Source organism: Schistocerca americana, chromosome 1 (assembly GCF_021461395.2).
Source record: "Schistocerca americana isolate TAMUIC-IGC-003095 chromosome 1, iqSchAmer2.1, whole genome shotgun sequence".
Taxonomy (NCBI): domain Eukaryota; kingdom Metazoa; phylum Arthropoda; class Insecta; order Orthoptera; family Acrididae; genus Schistocerca; species Schistocerca americana.
Genome location: NC_060119.1, coordinates 852,842,693 through 852,861,957, shown reverse-complemented (window position 1 = coordinate 852,861,957; position 19,265 = coordinate 852,842,693). Strand labels below are relative to the sequence as shown.

At 41.3% G+C, this 19,265-nt stretch overlaps 1 protein-coding gene across 1 annotated transcript in view; it reads right to left on the bottom strand.

The window, feature by feature from the left end:
- The window catches only part of LOC124613427 (formimidoyltransferase-cyclodeaminase-like), a 116,127-nt gene that overhangs the window by 10,919 nt on the left and 85,943 nt on the right, over positions 1-19,265 (bottom strand). The window contains exon 7 of the mRNA XM_047142133.1: positions 6,566-6,710. Coding sequence (XP_046998089.1) covers positions 6,566-6,710 — 145 coding nt within the window. The remainder of the gene's footprint in view (positions 1-6,565; positions 6,711-19,265) is intronic.

Below are 19,265 nucleotides of genomic sequence, written 5' to 3'. Positions count from 1 at the left end.
CATTTCAGTTCAGTAATGTGTTCATTGTAAATGAGTATTGTAGTAGTTCTATTACATGTTTATTACCTCATTAATAAAAAAACTTTTTTATTTTAAATTCTGTGCATTAGTGTTTGTGAAATGATTCTTTCATATTATGTTCATTAAAAAAATGTCGATCATTCCACTTGGGACCTGTGGAAGGTACATTAGCTTATTTGTTTCAGTTGTAAATATTTGTCATATATTATTTTTTTCTGACATGTTCCACATCCTGGAGGACCTCCTCGCTATGGATCAATTGGAATGAAAGCAAATCTAATCTCATCTAATCTACGTTCCTTTCCATTTCTATAATATTGCCCTACAGTATATCTCCATTTATAAACCCTCTATATGCTCCTTTCATCTTTCCCTTCTTTATTAAAGACTGGTGTTCCATCGAGCGCTTGATATTCATACAGTTGCTTCTTGTACCTCCGAAGGCCTTTTTAATTTTCCTGTAGGTAGTAGCTATTTTTCCTCTAATGATATATGCTTCTAAATTCTTAGTTTTTTCCTCAAGTCATTCCTGCTAGCCATTTTGCACTTGCTGTTAATATTTTTTAGACATTTGTTTTCCTTTTTGCCTGCTTCATTTGTTGCATTTTTATATTTTCTCCTTTCATCAGCTAAAATGAATATATTTTTTGTTACGCAAGGATATTTTTACTAAGCCCCGTCTGTTTCCCTATTTGAGCCTCTGCTGCTTTCACTATTTCATCTCTCCAAGCTACCCATTCTTCTTCTACCGTATTCCTTTCTCCTGTTCTTGTCAATTGTTACCTAATGCCCCTCTGAAACTCTCAACAACCTACAGTTCCTTCCACTTATCCAGATCCCATCTCTTAAATTTCTTACTTTCTTGCAATTTCTTCAGTTTGTATCTACAGTTCATAACCAATACATTGCGGTCAGAGTCCACATCTGCCTCTGGAAATGTCTTACAATTTAAAATCTGGTTCCGAAATCTCTGTCTTACCATTATTTAATCAGTCTGAAACCTTCCAGTGTCTTCATGTCTCTTCCACGTATTAAATCTTCTTTCATGATTCTTAAACCAAGTATGTGGGATGATTAAATTATGCTCTGTGTAAAATTCTACCAGGCTGCTTCCTCTTTAATTACTTTCCCCCAGTCCATGTTCAGATACTATTTTTCCTTCTCTTCCCATCCCTACTATCGATTTCTAGTTTCCCACCACTATTAAATTGACTATCTGAATATTTTTTTATCTCATCATACATTTCTTCAATCTCTTCATCGTCTGCGGAGCTAGTTGTCATATTAATTTGTACTACTGTGGTGGATGTGGGATTCGTGCCTATCTTGGCTACAATAATGCGTGCACTACGCTGTTCATACTAACTTTTCTCATTCATTGTGAAACCTACTCCTGCATTACCGCTATTTGGTTTTGTATTTACAACCCTGTATTCACCTGACCAGAAGTCCTGTTCATCCTGCCGACGAACTTCGCTATATCCCACTATACCTAACGTTAACCTATCCATTTCCTTTTTGTAAATTTGCTAACCTACCTGCCCGATTAAGGGATCTAACATTCCAAGCTCCGATCCACATAACGTCAGTTTCGTTTCTTCTGGTAACAAAATCCTCCTGAGTAGTCCCTGCCCGAAGATCCGAATGGGGGACTATTTTACCTCCGGAATATTTAACGCAAGAGGATGTCATCGTCATTTAACCATACCGTAGAGCTGCATATCCTCGGGAAAAGTTACGGGAGTAGTTTCCCGTTCCTTTCATCCCTTTCATATGTGTGTGAAATCTTATGGGACTTAACTGCTAAGGGCATCAGTCCCTAGGCTTACACACTACTTAACCTAAACTATCCTAAGGACAAACACACACACCCATGCCCGAGGGAGGACTCGAACCTCCGCCGGGATCAGCCGCACAGTCATGACCGCAGCGCCTAAGACCGCTCGGCTAATCCGCGCGGCCATCCGTTTGCAGTACTAGCACGGCAGGGTCGTATTGGTTGAAGTTAAATGGCCAGATCAGTCAGTCAACCAGACTGTTGACCCTGCAACTAAAGAAAAGGCTGCTGCCTCTCTGCAGGAAACACACGTTTGTCTGGCCGGTCAACAGATACCGTTCCGTTGTGGTTGCACCTACGATACGGCTATCTGTATCGCTGAGGCACATAACCCTCGTCACCAACGGCAAGGTCCATAGTTCATGGATGGATGGATACAAATGGATACGACTGATAATAACAGCGATAGTGTCCAAAATAAACATATCGGTAGGAGAGGAAAGAGGATGGTGAAAAAGTGAGCTATCAGCTCAAATGATCGTCCAGGTTTTTCTGAAGTCAGGAATTGCGCTGCCTGTTTAATGAAGGGTATTATCTGCTTCATAAAGGCATGTTATTCAAAGATCATGAAATTTAGTGCATTAAATGAATTGTGTTTCAGTTGTGTTTGCATTTTCGTTGTTAGTGGAGTACAGTCTCTGGGTGATGTTCGCAATTTAATGCCTTAAAGAGGCAATTTGATCCTGGTTTTGAAGGGCAGAATCCTCAGACTACTTGAAAAATGCCATACACTGAGCGCAGTCTCAGCAGTGATGAGTGCTCTATGCAGTATCATTTCAAGATTTTATTTAAATTCTGTAATGATGGACACGTTACCCATAGGCAAAAAAGTCTCACATCAAGTGTAACCACTCCACAGTGAGATTGATATCTATGATATTGCCGCACGAAATTCAGCAATGTCTCAAGGTTACAAGAGGATTTGCGGGTTCTTGAAAAACTGAGCACAGGAGAGTGAGAGCAAATAGTAAGTAAACAACACGAGCGGTAGTCTAGGTTCTGCTCATAACAGCGCAGAACCACCTACATTTATAGTCATGTGTCGGGCAACGTTTGAGGACCAGTACTTAAGACAGACTGTAAAACCTTTCTTCAGTTATCGTTCTGTATCTTATGTGAGAACTACAGCGACAGCTTAAGGATGACTGGCATGTGCTTGGAGATACGCGACCACTCTCTCCACAGTCCTCTCTCAAATGTACCTGATAGGCAATGACAGTAGTCGTAAGAAGTACCCTCCACCAAGTACAAAGGCTTGTAGAGTATTTATGTACATACAAACAAAGCTTAAATAGGGTTATATTTGGTACTTGACGATTAATGTCGAAAGCACGCTAATAGCAGTGGTAGAACTGGCAGGAGCACTATATGACAAAACACAGGACGCACGAAACGACAAAAAATAGCGAGGTGTATTACGAGAGAAGGTAATGAATATGAAACTTTGGTTACATGAAATTGTTTCCTGAGGAGCTGTGAAGAGAAGAGAAAAGGCTTAGAGGTGTGATACAGACGGACGTACAGCGCATTCTGGCCCCTCCTGCGGCGTGGAGGTGGATGAGCTGTTGCTGTGTTTGTGTGTGTGTGTGTGTGTGTGTGTGTGTGTACTTCGAACGTAAGCACTATAAATGTAAATAGAATGGCGAAGAAATATCACTAGGACATTTAAAATTGATGATATTTACATGTTTGTACCATGTAATTGTGTGCTCATAAATAAAGAGGCGCAATGCCAACTGTCACGTTTGAAAAGAGAGGAACATAGACATCAGTTTGCTCCGGACAATAGCTTGGAGTACTTACCACATATAATCTCACACAGAGATAATGTGACAAAGAAAGTAATTCATTTCCCACTGTCACTGCCAGTTCTAGTATTATGAAACACACATTCATCTATTGTAACATCATCGTGCGTGGCATTCTGCTCCCACAAATGATAACGTCTTCGAATTCCTATAAAGTTGAGTTAAGATAATTTTTTATCATAGTATGAAAGCTTTCACGACCGGATGACATATCTTCTGGTAAACCTTCCGGGATGTAAGGTCGTGGTCCATGAAACTCTTCACCCCTCTGAAGATGTCCAGCGCAGCTCTGGACGAAACGTTAGGAGCTGAAGAGTTTCATGGACCACTACCTTACATCCCGGAAGGTTTACCAGAAGATATAATTTTTTATAGTCTCCATTCATTCATTCTCGCCTTAATGGGGGTATTGTACTGAAGTTTAACATATTTATGTTTCACCAGTTGAAAGTACGCACATGGAGCTCTAAATGTATCGTTTATTTTATTTATAAACACCGAGTCTCAATTAGCAGATATTAAAATCCACAGCTCCCGTTGATATACTTATCTTGTGGTCGTTGGTTGTCCCGAGTTACAGGTCCGAAGATCTGTTGTATCATTCCAACGATCTTGGCTTTATAAATAACAAACAGAAACGTTGAATAGTGTTCGTTCAGTATTGTTCTGTTCAAAAACTAGAACATTCTGCTCCTGGCTTAGTCAGCGTTGCCAACATATTAACTAATAAAATCGGAAAATCACAGTCACAGGCTACCTCCAGTTGACACTGCCTCCTTTCTTCTGGTGCGTTGTGACATCACTCCCATAGCGTCAAACAACCTCCAAGTCAAGATTAAAGACATTTTGTGAATCAAATAAGTTTCACCTAATTTTAACTTAACTGATGGCCTATTGTAGGAATAATTCAGAGCATCTATGTAAATGACCTTCGGAGTCTCTTACAAATTACTGCTTCTGTTTGCATGCAAATCATGTTTACAATATAACGATTGAATCAGCCTGAATTGAGGAAGAAGGGTGCGTGGGTGTGCAGGGTGAGGGGAGGGGAGGGGAAAGAGAGAGAGAGCTAGAAATATCAGAATAACAACAATCGCTAGAAAAATACCATGTAGTAAAAAAGTGAAACGGAATGTTGTTGTTATGTGTATCAAACGATTCCATTTCCTAAGATAATTGTGCAACTGAAACTGGATTTCGTCTTGTCAGAATATTAAGTAAATTATCTATATACCTTTAGTGATGTTTCAATAAATTAATAGCAACCAAAACCTCGTTTTTTACGTAAAACTTGTTATCAGAATCAGAATATTTGATCTCTTGCTTCTATTGAACAGCCTTTATTGCACGAAAAGGTTTTTCTAAAAAAAGGATCAAAATTAAGATGAGCAGCACATGTAGATTAGATTAGATGTACTTTTCATTCCAGTTGTTTCTTAGTGAGGGGATCTTGTGGAATGTGGAACCTATGACTAAATATTTACAGAATAAGAACAGATATGCTAATGCACCTGCCAGAGATCCTAAATGAAATTGCCCTTGTGGATGTGGAATCGGTAAAAAAAAAGAAAAAAAAATGAAGCACTTTTAAATTTAAAAGGATGTAAAACTTGTCATCCAATATTAAGTGTTCAATATCCTTAGGTGCATATGATAATTCGTAGGCTATTGCAAGATGCATCGCCAAATAAAAAATACAAACATTTTACAAAACTTATTTGTAATGATACCATCGCTGCACAAAATTTGTACAGAAATCGGGGAGTAAGCAGTATTCACATTATGCGATATTATAAACAACATACACGTATCAATTGCTTCTTCCAAGTGTATCCGTTACAATCTCGACGTAAGTTTGTGTAGTTTTTGCTTTATTACTTCGCCTCTGAAATAGTGAATACAATCCTTGGCAACGAAAATATTAAATCACTGGTGCGAATCTGTTTCCCACTGCTTGTTTTATCACTAGATTTTGTTAATGAAAGAACGAGCAATATGTTTTGTCTGCTCTCGTAATTGCACATTTGCCATATTTCTGGTTGGACTGTTGACTTCGACCTTGGTCACTGAAGCCACTGCCCGACGATAAATACTTATTAATAAATAAAGTAATCTAAAAATCTTCACTTATTGATAATTTAGTAATTTGGAACCTACTGTTGCTAATCCGTTTTCTGTTTAAGTATTTTGTTATAGATTTTTCGTTGTGGCGTACAATAACATGTACGACATACGTTGTTGCGAGAGAGGTATTGAATAGTGGAGAGAGGTATTGAATAGTTCCCCTCCTCGCACACCAGCGTTAATTAAGGAGGAACGGACACGCAGCATAATCTTCGGAACAATTACTAGCTGTCCAATTGGTAAGACTTTGCAAACAGTCAGTGTGGAATAAATATACCGCTATTATTAATTAAAATATAATAGAATATCAGTAGGATACAACAAACTCTCACATCAAACATTGCAGGTTTAGTTCATGAGAGGTACCCCCACAAAACCTATAAAGTAATTGCAAATAAGAGGTGCTTCCGACTTGAAATACATGTTAGTAAAGCTGGGTGTAATTTTTAAAAGAGAAGCTAAATACGAAAAGTTGGACCGCATGAAGAAAGTTGATTAAGTAAGTAGAAGGAAAGTAATCGATATGGAAGGGACGGGTAATATCAAGCAGTTTTGTGTAGCAGCTCAAAGTGACTAAAGTGTTACATCAGAACCAACTTTTATTACATAAAATTTTACTTTACACTTTATACAAGAGTTTTCCTCTGAAGCAGTCGATTAGGAATACATCGACTAGGCGTAGTCGATCTCTGATTTATGAAAAGAGAGTTGGAGTAAGTAGAATTAGATCACACGTCGAGAGAAAGAGCCAAGACTGAGGGTGTTGTGGGCTTACCAGAGCTGCCAGCAGGGCCGATACTGAACCACCACCCGGAGCTGGAGTTCTGGCCGACACTGAATTCACAAATTCCGTTAACGTCAGCTTCGACAGATTTCCAGAATTCTGTGTGTCTTTTAGCCGGTATTCCAGTATTCTTTCCCTGAAAAACCAAGAATGAAAAAAGAAGTGCAACATTTTGCGTAGACAAGCAAAAAGCGTAAACACAACAGAGTGAAGAATAAAGAAAAATAGATGATGTGGAACACATATCGTCCTTTGCAATGCCCCTCTTTTGGCGATCGTTTCTCGTCGCCTTTCTGAAAACAGGAACCAAATCTACGGCCACAACGTCATAGGCCTATGCATGAAAGCTACGTACACGCTTCATACGGTATGTCGTGTCTGTCAAATCAGTTTTCGGAGTAAGCGGCAATACATTTCATAAATCGTGTCTGATGCTTCTGTAGCGACACTGTTTCGATATCAGTTGTATGTTTCACCCACTGTATTCACGATAACCGTTTATATGTGGAACATGTCAACGGAACACAGTTGCAATCATATGCTTCATGCTATCATTTTCATGTTTCTAATTGGCTACTTAGTTATTACTGCATACTGCGGAAGGTGCTTGCAAAGAAAACCAACTTTAATCGCTATGCAAAAGTAGTTAGATATTTAGTTTCTCACCGTATAGCAAAGAGTTCTATTGGTGCGTATTTCACCATCTTCTTTACGAATTCTATATAGTGGAGGATAGTGCAAATAACTTTTCCTTCAAGAATCGTGTTTATGAATATCACTATCAGTATCAAACTTGACTTGCTTGTATAGCTGAACGGAAAGCGCCAGAGCTTGCGGGGCAAGAAACAGCTGGACACCGATCGACCATTGGTTTGGTACATCAGCCAGCCTGAGTGTCGTTTTTAGGCGATTTTCGCGTTCGTTTAGGAAAATGCAAGGCTACTATCCAACTTACGAATCACAAATAGGAATACACAAACAATTAAAATCGATAACATACAGAACAAAGTTCAAGAGGCGTAGCCATAAAGTTTTAGTTATCGCATCGAAAAGATAAACTTACTTAATTTTAATTTAGTTTATATGCGAGTACATGTCTGTAGACCCGGCTCACACTGAAATTTCCTCATCGCAAATGGTTCAAATGGCTCTGAGCACTATGGGACTTAACTTCTGAGGTCATCAGTCCCCCCTAGATCTTAGAACTACTTAAACCTAACTAACCTAAGGACATCAAACACATCCATGCCCGAGGCAGGATTCGAACCTGCAACCGTAGCGGTCGCGCGGTTCCAGACTGTAGTGCCTAGAACCGCTCGGCCACTCCGCCCGGCCCTCACCGCAGTATCGAAGCATGCCGCTAGATCATTCAAAACAAAATGGCACACACCATCTGTACTTTCCAGTGTTATACGCACTTTACACTGTACTAGGGCCTATCTCAGAAATATCCATAACCGTTTACAGAGCAAATAATTCTTCACAAATCGAACTAGAATCCTCGAGTCCTGCTCCGCCACTCAGGCAGAGGTATCAATTTGATATCAGTCTGAAGAAATAAACGAGCTGTTTGTTGTGAAACCCCAATTCTATTTCGCCATGCACCGTGAAACTACTGTGAATTGCACGCCCCCTACAGCTTAGGTCCTGACTACACTTTTGGAAATATCTTAAAATTTTTAACTCAACAGTTATAACTTCAGACGTGTGAACTAACCTAGTGAAAATTTACTACGGCGCACTATTGCTGTTTATCTTCGTATTCCGATAAGATGAGGGCGGACGGGCGTTACGGATAATGTTGCTGACCGTATGCGAGACACGAGGAGGCGGCCGGCGGTTGTGTATCTGCGCTGCACTTCCGCGCGATAGAATTTCACCCCAATACGACGCACGTGTTAGGTTAACAGTGAAGCCACTGACGACAACTACGTTAACAGTCCAGAGAAGAGTCCATTTTGTTGTGTAAGAAGTGACTTCAACACATTGTATGAAGAGCATTGTATGTCACCGTTTCTATAAGTACATTAAAGTAGCACGACGAAGATCATTTTCGGTCAGCTTGTATCTATCACGCTTTCTGTTTAGTCTATTGAAAGGGTGAGCAAATACACTATCTGATCAAATCGAAAGACCTGCACCAGGCGAACGGTCTACCCGACGGAAGGCCCTAGCCACACGACATTTCATTTTTTATCAAATATTCTGGAGATCTATTAGTGGACATTAATAGGGGTTGTCCCCACTCTTCATCTTTATCGCAGCTTAAATTCTGTTCACGACACTTCCGATGTATCTGAATGTCTGTGAAGAAATGACAGCCCATTCTTCCTCAAGAGCCGAAACCTAAAGAAGATAGAGAAGATGGACGCTGGTGTTTGGAGTCAGTCCACTTCAAGAATGTTATTGTCCAAAAATCATTACCTCGCAGATGCTTCAAGAATGTGTCGATTATCATTCCAATACAAACTATCATCGTCTCTGAACTGTTCCTGTGCAGTACACAGTGCTCTAAACGTGTTCATATTCTTCCAAATATTGCGTTTCCTGAAGCGCAATAAGGGGTCACACCCTAACTACAAAGAGCTCTCGCATACCATAACACCACCTCCACTATACTTCACTGTCGACACTACACATGACGACAGGTAATGTTCTCCAAGTATTCACATAAACCAATGCCCTTCGTCGTATTTCCACGGGGTGATTCGTCACTCCAAATCATTCGTTTTCAGTCGTCCACTGTCCAATGGTGTTGCTCTTTACATCACCACAAGCCTCGCATAGCGCAGACTATAGAAATGCGTGGCTTATGACGAGCTGATTGACCACTACCCCATTCTTTTTAACTACGTACACACAGCCATTTTGTCAACTGGGCTGCTGATAAGTGATGACAGAGAAACCGCGAAAAAATCTGTGGAACTGCCACAGAATTTTGACTTTTCCCAAATACTTTTCTCAGTTGTTAAGAGCCGTTTAGTACACGGTATGTATTAACACATTCACGATAAAGAATATTCATTATCATAAACGCTGTGTAACAACGAGATGGACACTGATCACAGAGTCTCGATTTTCACTAGTCTACACTCAAAATCTACCCCAGTTAAAAGTGGTTAATTCCTACACATTTCGGTGCGAAATAAACAAAGATGATGTTTCAAATGTTTGCTTAGTTCTCATGCCCTCGGAAAAACAGGAATTAATATTACGATAGATGGAAATTTTGCAACGTTGGTAACACTTTAATTGTTGCAAATAATGGCTGTCAAAACTGTGTATGTCGTATTTCGTTCCTAGAGAAGCCATTGTGTCTACATAAATGTCCTTTGTTGTGCTTAGAAAACCTATATCCTCATCTTTCTCAGTAATTTTCTGTTTTCGAAGGCAAATTTTCACAGGTAAATAGGAAATGAAGCGCAAAAGACATAAGCATAATCCAAATTTTCTAAGCTAATTTATTTTGTTTACATTTCAGATTACTATAAATTGTTAGCTGTAAAAGAGTTAACAATGTGAATAAATTTTGCTGTCTGTGCAGTGAAATCACTTCCGCTTCTCAGAAACGTGAATCGATTTCGTTAATAGAAACAGCATATTACGATTACTTAGACTGTAAAATAAATGAGGATAAAAGTTTGGCAAGATTTTTGTTGTAATTCACGTGCATTAAATCTCCGTTGTTTGTTAAACAAAACAGTAAATTCGGTAGTATTCTCAGTTCTCATGACATGGCGAGAATCTTCAAATCACATCAGTGATTTTTATTTTTGTATTATGCCCCCTCTTAAACATGGAATATCGGGAAAGTAAAAGTGGATCACCACATATCCAACTTCATCAGCTATACGACCTGTAACACATGGAGAAGGTCTGCCTGTTCCTATCTTTCTAGAAGATTTTGTTCTAGAATCTGAGGAAAAGGTGGTGGTTGAATGCAAACAACAGCCTGAGTCTTTACAGGAAGATCCAGATTCTACGCCGGAATCGATCTCGCGCTGAAGGCTACATAAAATTTCTCAAGAAAAGCTTAACGGTTCAATTCATGTTCTGGCTCTGTCAAAAATCAAGGAATCACGAAAGAGAAGCTTTCAAGTATTTAAAGAAAACATTCCCGCAGTTCAGGTTGCTAAGTTAAAAAAGGGAATCTCATTGGACACAAATTCGAGATGGAACATTTGAAACGGTCAGTCAAGGGAGAGGGAAAGCAGTTTGGGAAGCCTTCCAAAATGTTGTTTAAAATTTCTTGTGAAATCAACGAGCTAAAAATTACATTCTAGCTTTCAATGAACCCCTGAGGACATACCAAGAGCTAGGTTGCAATATGTCGCTCGGGATCAGGGGCGATTGTAGAAGTCGGTCAAGGGGATAGCTGATGGCATTGGGTTGGGGGAGGGTGAGGGGAGGGGGGGCATGGGGTTTGGGGGAATGGAATATCGTTTAACAAAAGGAGGGGTGGGGTCCTCCACCGACTAATTGGTAAAATCTGGTGTTGCGTAAAGTAGTTTTTGGTAACTGTTTCGGAGTTCAGGGTAAAAATGTGTCTACAGAATGTGTGTGCCCGGGAAAATAATACGATTTGACCAAGATGTCCAGCGATTTAGAAGTTTTTGTCTGGGGTCAGGAGATTAAATGTTGATAGGCATACCCGGCTTATTTAGCTTTCTTGATTATTGTAAGTGGTACTCGTACATTAATATACATCCAATGTATATTAATCAAAAATAAGACGCCCATTTTAAGTTAAATGATATTTATTGGTTTAGATAGTAAGCTATTTGCCGCTCTTATTCCTTTGTTAAATGTGTTTGAAATACATTGCAACCTATATTGTTACATAATTATAAAAATAAATGATTGTATCTGTTGAAGTAATATATTTGCTGATATCTGAAGTCATTTTATCCAGTGTAATATGATAGTCTGTTGGGAGGGGGGGACTATAGACCCCATGGCCGCCCCCCCCCCCCCCTCCCTTGCCACCGCCCATGCTCAGGATCCACTCTTTGGACTTACGTCTCGACTTCTTTCCAAGTAATGGTGTCGCTGTGAGTGACGAGCACGGAGAGTGCTTCCATCAAAACATTTCAACAATGAAAGAAGGTATTAGGGGACATCTGTGTTTTCAGATTATTATTGGAATGTCGTGAGAGACTGCCTAGGGGAATCTCATTGGGCACAAATTCGAGATGGAACATTTGAAACGGTCAGTCAAGGGAGAGGGAAAGCAGTTTGGGAAGCCTTCCAAAATGTTGCTTAAAATTTCTTGTGAAATCAACGAGCTAAAAATAAAGGATATATTAAAAAAAGAAAAAACGCTCAAGTAAATAATTAAGTAGGTAAAAGACCACAGGGAGAAGTTCCATACATAGGGGTATAGCCCTATCTTTGAATCAAGAGCTAATAAAAAGGTTCTGTCGACCTCAGTTTGGTTGGAATGGTTCTTTTTTTTTTTTTTAAGGATAGAGACAACTTTAATTTTTTTTTGAGAGAAGTGATACAAAATCGCTTAATGGGTACGACTGACGAAAATGGTTACTAGCGAAATAGAATGTGATCATAGATAGTCAGTAAATATCGTAAGGAATGTGAATTATATGTTGTATTATAGAATGATGTTCCATAAAATGAAAATTACAGACATTTGTCGATGCATTAACAAAATCACACGAAGTACCATAGTTTGAGAACCATAAAATTGTACTAGACATGGTCTTATTGATGGTGGTACATCGTTTGGTCTGTTCCAATTCTAAAACAACCTATTATCCAGCCAGTTGTTGCGAGACTCATTGTCAGTCATAGACGTTAGCTAGGGGGAGAGGAGTGAGGGAGGGGGGGGGGTGGGGGTGGGGGTGGCAAAGGATGCATTTGCTCCCTCCGAACATCCACCTCCCTATAATCTGATGCACAGAGCTTTCATTTATACAGTTGGTGGGTAACTCTGGGATATACAATTTTCAGAGCCTGCTCTCCCCCCTCCCCCCCTTTTAGAGTCTCTCAACTCCCCCACTCCCCCTCCCCCACAGAACATTTCTGTAAATGCACTTGACCACAGTTTAATATGGGATCTGCACCACGATGAAAATTGTTGTTTTTCAAACAGGCCCTAGACTACATAATTAACTGGTTGTATGTGCCAGAAAAAAATAAATCCGAATTTTTAAGTAATATTCAATGCCCACATCTTTGAACCGGTAATATAACATATACCGACATGACAAAATATTGCTACTACAACCTATAGCGAGACTGAATGCTACCTGGTGGTGCTCTAACCACAGACACAGCAAAGGAAAATACACATGCAAAGCAAGATGAATAGGGTGTCGTTCTGGTGACAATAAGGGTCACAAATAGGAAAATCCACTAACATAACAGACCTTGACAAAAGGAAGATTGTTATGGCCTGATATCTGGGTACCATCATCTCAGAAGCTGGTATGCTGTTTACATATTACTGCGTCTATGGAAAGTAGTTGAAGGATGGTGAAACCATGATCAGGAGACAAGCGGCTGGTAATCCACACCTCATCATAGATTGTGTAGCTTGGTGACTTACCCACTCCGTAAAGCAGGATAAATGGAAATTTGTGGCAGATCTGATGACAGAGTACATTCTGGTGTAGGAACAAGTGTTTTAGAGCACATTGTTTAGCATACTTGGTGAAACATGGAGCACTGCAACTGATGACAACTATGCCTTCCTGTGTTGATCCAACAATATTGTGAGTTACAATTGCACTGGGCACAGGATCATTAAGGTTAAGCACAGATCCATGGAAACGTGTTGTCTGGCCAGGCAATGCCGTATTTTGTGACACCAGGTTGACAGCAAATCCAGATATGCCACCATGGAGGTAAATGCTGCTCGAAACGTGTGTTGTGCCACAGACAAACACCAGTTGGGACAGCATTATCCTATGGGGTACACTGACCTGGGCTTCCATAGGACCTGTGACAGTGATCAAACACATAGTGAAAGCTGTGGACTAAGTGAACAGTTTGGAGACCACCTGCATCCCTTCATACTTGATAACTTGCTTGATGGCAACGGCATCTTTCAGTAGGATAACTGCCCTTGAAGACCAGAATCATGCTACAGTGGCCTGCGGAGTGTGATAGTGAACTCATGTTGTCTTTTCAACCAAATACACCTGATGTGAATTTGATGGAACACATATGGGACTAGTGATGTGGGCTGGACAAATGCCCAGTGGGCAAGACATTTATAAATGGGAATTTTCCGAGGAATTTGGCTAAAGTAGTTTGAAATGCCCAAAATCCAGACATTTAAAAAAAGTACTTTGTAAAGTTTTTATTGCCGGAATGTATAATTTCCCATTTAAAATAAGGGATTGGATGATACTCCTGATATTAAAAGTTATTAAATGTTTTCACTTAAATCTACACATCTCATTCATTACCTTTACTTCTAAGAACAAAAGGAATGAAGAGGGAAGCTTTTTTTTCACTAGCATTCCAACTTACTGCAGCAAGGAAGGGCGCATGTTGCTGACAGCAGCTTATCGTTTATAATGTTGCTAGTTCTGTTCTTCACTCTTGGTTTCTCTCTGTCACACACACACACACACACACACACTCACACAGAGAGAGAGAGAGAGAGACATTGCATTGGAACAACAGTGCAGTGATAAGCATATATATATATATATATATATATATATATATATATATATATATATATATATATATATATATAATAGGGAAACATTCCACGCGGGAAAAATATATTTAAAAACAAAAATGATGTGACTTACCATACGAAAGCGCTGGCAGGTCGATAGAAACACAAACAGACACATACATACACACAAAATTCTAGCTTTCGCAACCAATGGTTGCTTCGTCAGGAAAGAGGGAAGGAGAGGGCAAGACGAAAGGATGCGGGTTTTAAGGGAGAGGGTAAGGAGTCATTCCAATCCCGGGAGCGGAAAGACTTACCTTAGGGGGAAAAAAGGACGAGTATACACTCATGCGCACACACACACACACACACATATCCATCCACACATATACAGACATATTCAAGGACAAAGAGTTTGGGCAGAGATGTCAGTTGGGGCGGAAGTGCAGAGGCAAAGATGTTGTTGAATGACAGGTGAGGTATGAGTGGCGGCAACTTGAAATTAGCGGAGATTGAGGCCTGGTGGGTAACGGGGAGAGAGGATATATTGAAGAGCAAGTTCCCATCTCTGGAGTTCGGATAGGTTGGTGTTAGTGGGAAGTATCCAGATAACCTGGACGGTGTAACACTGTGCCAAGATGCGCTGGCCGTGCACCAAGGCATGTTTAGCCACAGGGTGATCCTCATTACTAACAAACACTGTCTGCCTGTGTCCATTCATGCGAATGGACAGTTTGTTGCTGGTCATTCCCACATAGAATGTGTCACAGTGTAGGCAGGTCAGTTGGTAAATCACGTGGGTGCTTTCACACGTGGCTCTGCCTTTGATCGTGTACACCTTCCGGGTTACAGGACTGGAGTAGGTGGTGGTGGGAGGGTGCATGGGACAGGTTACAAGGGTAGGAGCCAGAGGGTAGGGAAGGTGGTTTGGGGATTTCATAGGGATGAACTAACAGGTTACGAAGGTTAGGTGGACGGTGGAAAGACACTCTAGGTGGAGTGGGGAGGATTTCATGAAGGATGGATCTCATTTCAGGGCAGGATTTGAGGAAGTCGTATCCCTGCTGGAGAGCCACATTCAGAATCTGATCCAGTCCCGGAAAGTATCCTGTCACAAGTGGGGCACTTTTGGGGTTCTTCTGTGGAAGGTTCCGGGCTTGAGGAGATGAGGAAGTGGCTCTGGTTATTTGCTTCTGTACCAGGTCGAGAGGGTAGTTACGAAATGCGAAAACTGTTTTCAGGTTGTTGGTGTAATGGTTCAAGGATTCCGGACTGGAGCAGATTCATTTGCCACGAAGACCTAGGCTGTAGGGAAGGGACCGTTTGATGTGGAATGGGTGGCAGCTGTCATAATGGAGGTACTGTTGCTTGTTGGTGGGTTTGATGTGGACGGACGTGTGAAGCTCGCCATTGGACAGATGGAGGTCAACGTCAAGGAAAGTGGCATGGGATTTAGAGTAGGACCAGGTGAATCTGATGGAACCAAAGGAGTTGAGGTTGGAGCGGAAATTCTGGAGTTCTTCTTCACTGTGAGTCCAGATAATGAAAATGTCATCAATAAATCTGTACCAAACTTGGGTTGGCAGGCATGGGTAACCAAGAAGGCTTCCTCTAAGCAACCCATGAATAGGTTGGCGTACGAGGGGGCCATCCTGGCACCCATGGCTGTTCCCTTTAATTGTTGGTATGTCTGGCCTTCGAAAGTGAAGAAGTTGTGGGTCAGGATGAAGCTGGCTAAGGTAATGAGGAAAGAGGTTTTAGGTAGGGTGGCAGGTGATCGGCGTGAAAGGAAGTGCTCCATCGCAGCGAGGCCCTGGACATGCGGAATATTAGTGTGTAAGGAAGTGGCATCAATGGTTACAAGGATGGTTTACGGGGGTAACAGACTGGGTAGGGATTCCAGGCGTTCGAGAAAGTGGTTGGTGTCTTTGATGAAGGATGGGAGACTGCATGTGCTGGGTTGAAGGTGTTGATCTACGTAGGCAGAGATGCGTTCTGTGGGGGCTTGGTAACCAGCTACAGTGGGACGGCCGGGATGATTGGGTTTGTGAATTTTAGGAAGAAGGTAGAAGGTAGGGGTGCGGGGTGTTGGTGGGGTCAGGAGGTTGATGGAGTCAGGTGAAAGGTTTTGTAGGGGGCCTAAGGTTCTGAGGATTCCTTGAAGCTCCGCCTGGACATCAGGAATGGGATTACCTTGGCAAACTTTGTAAGTAGTGTTGTCTGAAAGCTGACGCAGTCCCTCAGCCACATACTCCCGACGATCAAGTACCACAGTCGTGGAACCCTTGTCCGCCGGAAGAATGACGATGGATTGGTCAGCCTTCAGATCACGGATAGCCTGGGCTTCAGCAATGGTGATGTTGGGAGTAGGATTAATGTTTTTTAAGAAGGATTGAGAGGCAAGGCTGGAAGTCAGAAATTCCTGGAAGGTTAGGAGAGGGTGATTTTGAGGAAGAGGAGGTGGGTCCCGCTGTGACGGAGGCCGGAACTGTTCCAGGCAGGGTTCAATTTGGATAGTGTCTTGGGGAGTTGGATCATTAGGATTATGATTAGGATCATTTTTCTTCGTGGCAAAGTGATATTTCCAGCAGAGAGTACGGGTGTAGGACAGTAAATCTTTGACGAGGGCTGTTTGGTTAAATCTGGGAGTGGGGCTGAAGGTGAGGCCTTTGGATAGGACAGAGGTTTCGGATTGGGAGAGAGGTTTGGAGGAAAGGTTAACTACTGAATTGGGGTGTTGTGGTTCCAGATTGTGTTGATTGGAATTTTGAGGTTTTGGAGGGAGTGGAGCTGGAAGTGGGAGATTGAGTAGATGGGAGAGACTGGGTTTGTGTGCAATGAGAGGAGGTTGAGGTTTGCTGGAAAGGTTGTGAAGGGTGAGTGAGTTGCCTTTCCGGAGGTGGGAAACCAGGAGATTGGATAGTTTTTTAAGGTGGAGGGTGGCATTCTGTTCTAATTTGCGGTTGGCCTGTAGGAGGATGCTCTGAACAGCCGGTGTGGATGTGGGAGAGGAAAGATTGAGGACTTTTATTAAGGATAGGAGTTGACGGGTGTGTTGATTGGCTGAGTGGATGTGTAGGTGAAGGATTAGGTGGGTGAGGGCAATGGATTGTTCAGTTTGGAACTGGTATAGGGACTTATGGAAAGAAGGGTTGCAGCCAGAGATGGGAACTTTAAGTGTGAGGCCTTTGGGGGTGATGCCAAATGTCAGACAAGCCTGAGAAAATAAAATATGGGAGTGTAATCTGGCTAGGGCAAAGGCATGTTTGCGGAAGGAATGTAAATAAAACTTAATGGGGTCGTTGTGGAGGTGTTGTGAGGGTGACATGGTACTAGAAGGTGGAAAGTGTAACATGAGACTGAAATGAAAATGAAAATAAATATAAACATATATGCGGAGAGATAAAGGTGAAGTAGAAAGCAAATGGAGATCTGGTGTGACAAAGGCGAAAAAGGGTTGGTTAGAGCTGGGCTATGTTGATCCTGTGGTGGACTTGTGTAGGTAGATAACGATGTGCATAAAGATTAGGTGGTTACGTTGCCGCCAAAACACGTTAAAGGGTGGAGAAATTCGGGAAAATTTCGAAAAAGCTACGTGAGGATGTATTAAAAGGAGTGGTATGGTGGTGGCAGATTATGGAAATGAGGCTAACAATTGTCTGATGAAGAAATAATGACGTTAAAACCTGTGGGAAGCGGCTAAAAATGATCGGTGATGTGAGAAAAACGGGAATGGAAACAAAGCAAAAGTAACCCGGAAGGTGTACACGATCAAAGGCAGAGCCATGTGTGAAAGCACCCACGTGATTTACCAACTGACCTGCCTACACTGTGAAGCCTTCTATGTGGGAATGACCAGCAACAAACTGTCCATTCGCATGAATGGACACAGGCAGACAGTGTTTGTTGGTAATGAGGATCACCCTGTAGCTAAACATGCCTTGGTGCACGGCCAGCACATCTTGGCACAGTGTTACACCGTCCGGGTTATTTGGATACTTCCCACTAACACCAACCTGTCAGAACTCCGGAGATGGGAACTTGCCCTTCAGCATATCCTCTCTTCTCGCTATCTGCCAGGCCTCAATCTCCGCTAATTTCTAATTTCAATTTGCCGCCGCTCATACCTCACCTGTCCTTCAACATCATCTTTGCCTCTGTACTTCCGCCTCGACTGACATCTCTGCCCAAACTCTTTGCCTTTACAAATATCTGCTTGTGTCTGTGTATATGCAGATGGATATGTGTGTGTGTGCGAGTGTATACCTGTCCTTTTTTCCCCCTAAGGTAAGTCTTTCCGCTCCCGGTATTGGAATGACTCCTTACCCTCTCCCTTAAAACCCACATCCTTTCGTCTTTCCCTCTCCTTCCCTCTTTCCTGACGAAGCAACCGTTGGTTGTGTGTATGTTTGTGTGTCTATCGACCTGCCAGCGCTTTCATTTGGTAAGTCACATCATCTTTGTTTTATGATATATTTTTCCTACGTGGAATGTTTCCCTCTATTATATTTCCCTCTATTATAACTATATATATATATATATATATATATATATATATATATATATATATATATATATATATATATATATATTTCCTTAAGTCATCGCTTTGTAATGTAACACACTTTATAATCCATGTTAAATCTCTGAATAATATTGAAGAATGATTATTGATAGCAAAATTATTATTGAATGTCGTATCGTAGGGATTTACTCACTGATTAGTATTAAATGTCTTTTGGTAGATTCTTTGGTGGCTAAATCATCCTATTCTGGAGCTACAGATTCTCCTGCAATAATGGCGTACCCAGTTCTTGTTGACTGAGTGGTGTAATAGGTTTGTCCCTCTCAAGAGCTCTTGTTCTCTTCTGTGATCTCTCTTCCTGTTCTCCTGCAGTTGTCTCTGATTTTCAAAATTAAGTGTTCCTTGTTGAACAATTTGTCACCATTTGGATCTATCTAGTGTAGCAGTTTCCCAGTCGTTTGTGTTTATTCACCATTTTGTCGTATTTGACTTGAGGACGTCTTTATATCATTTCC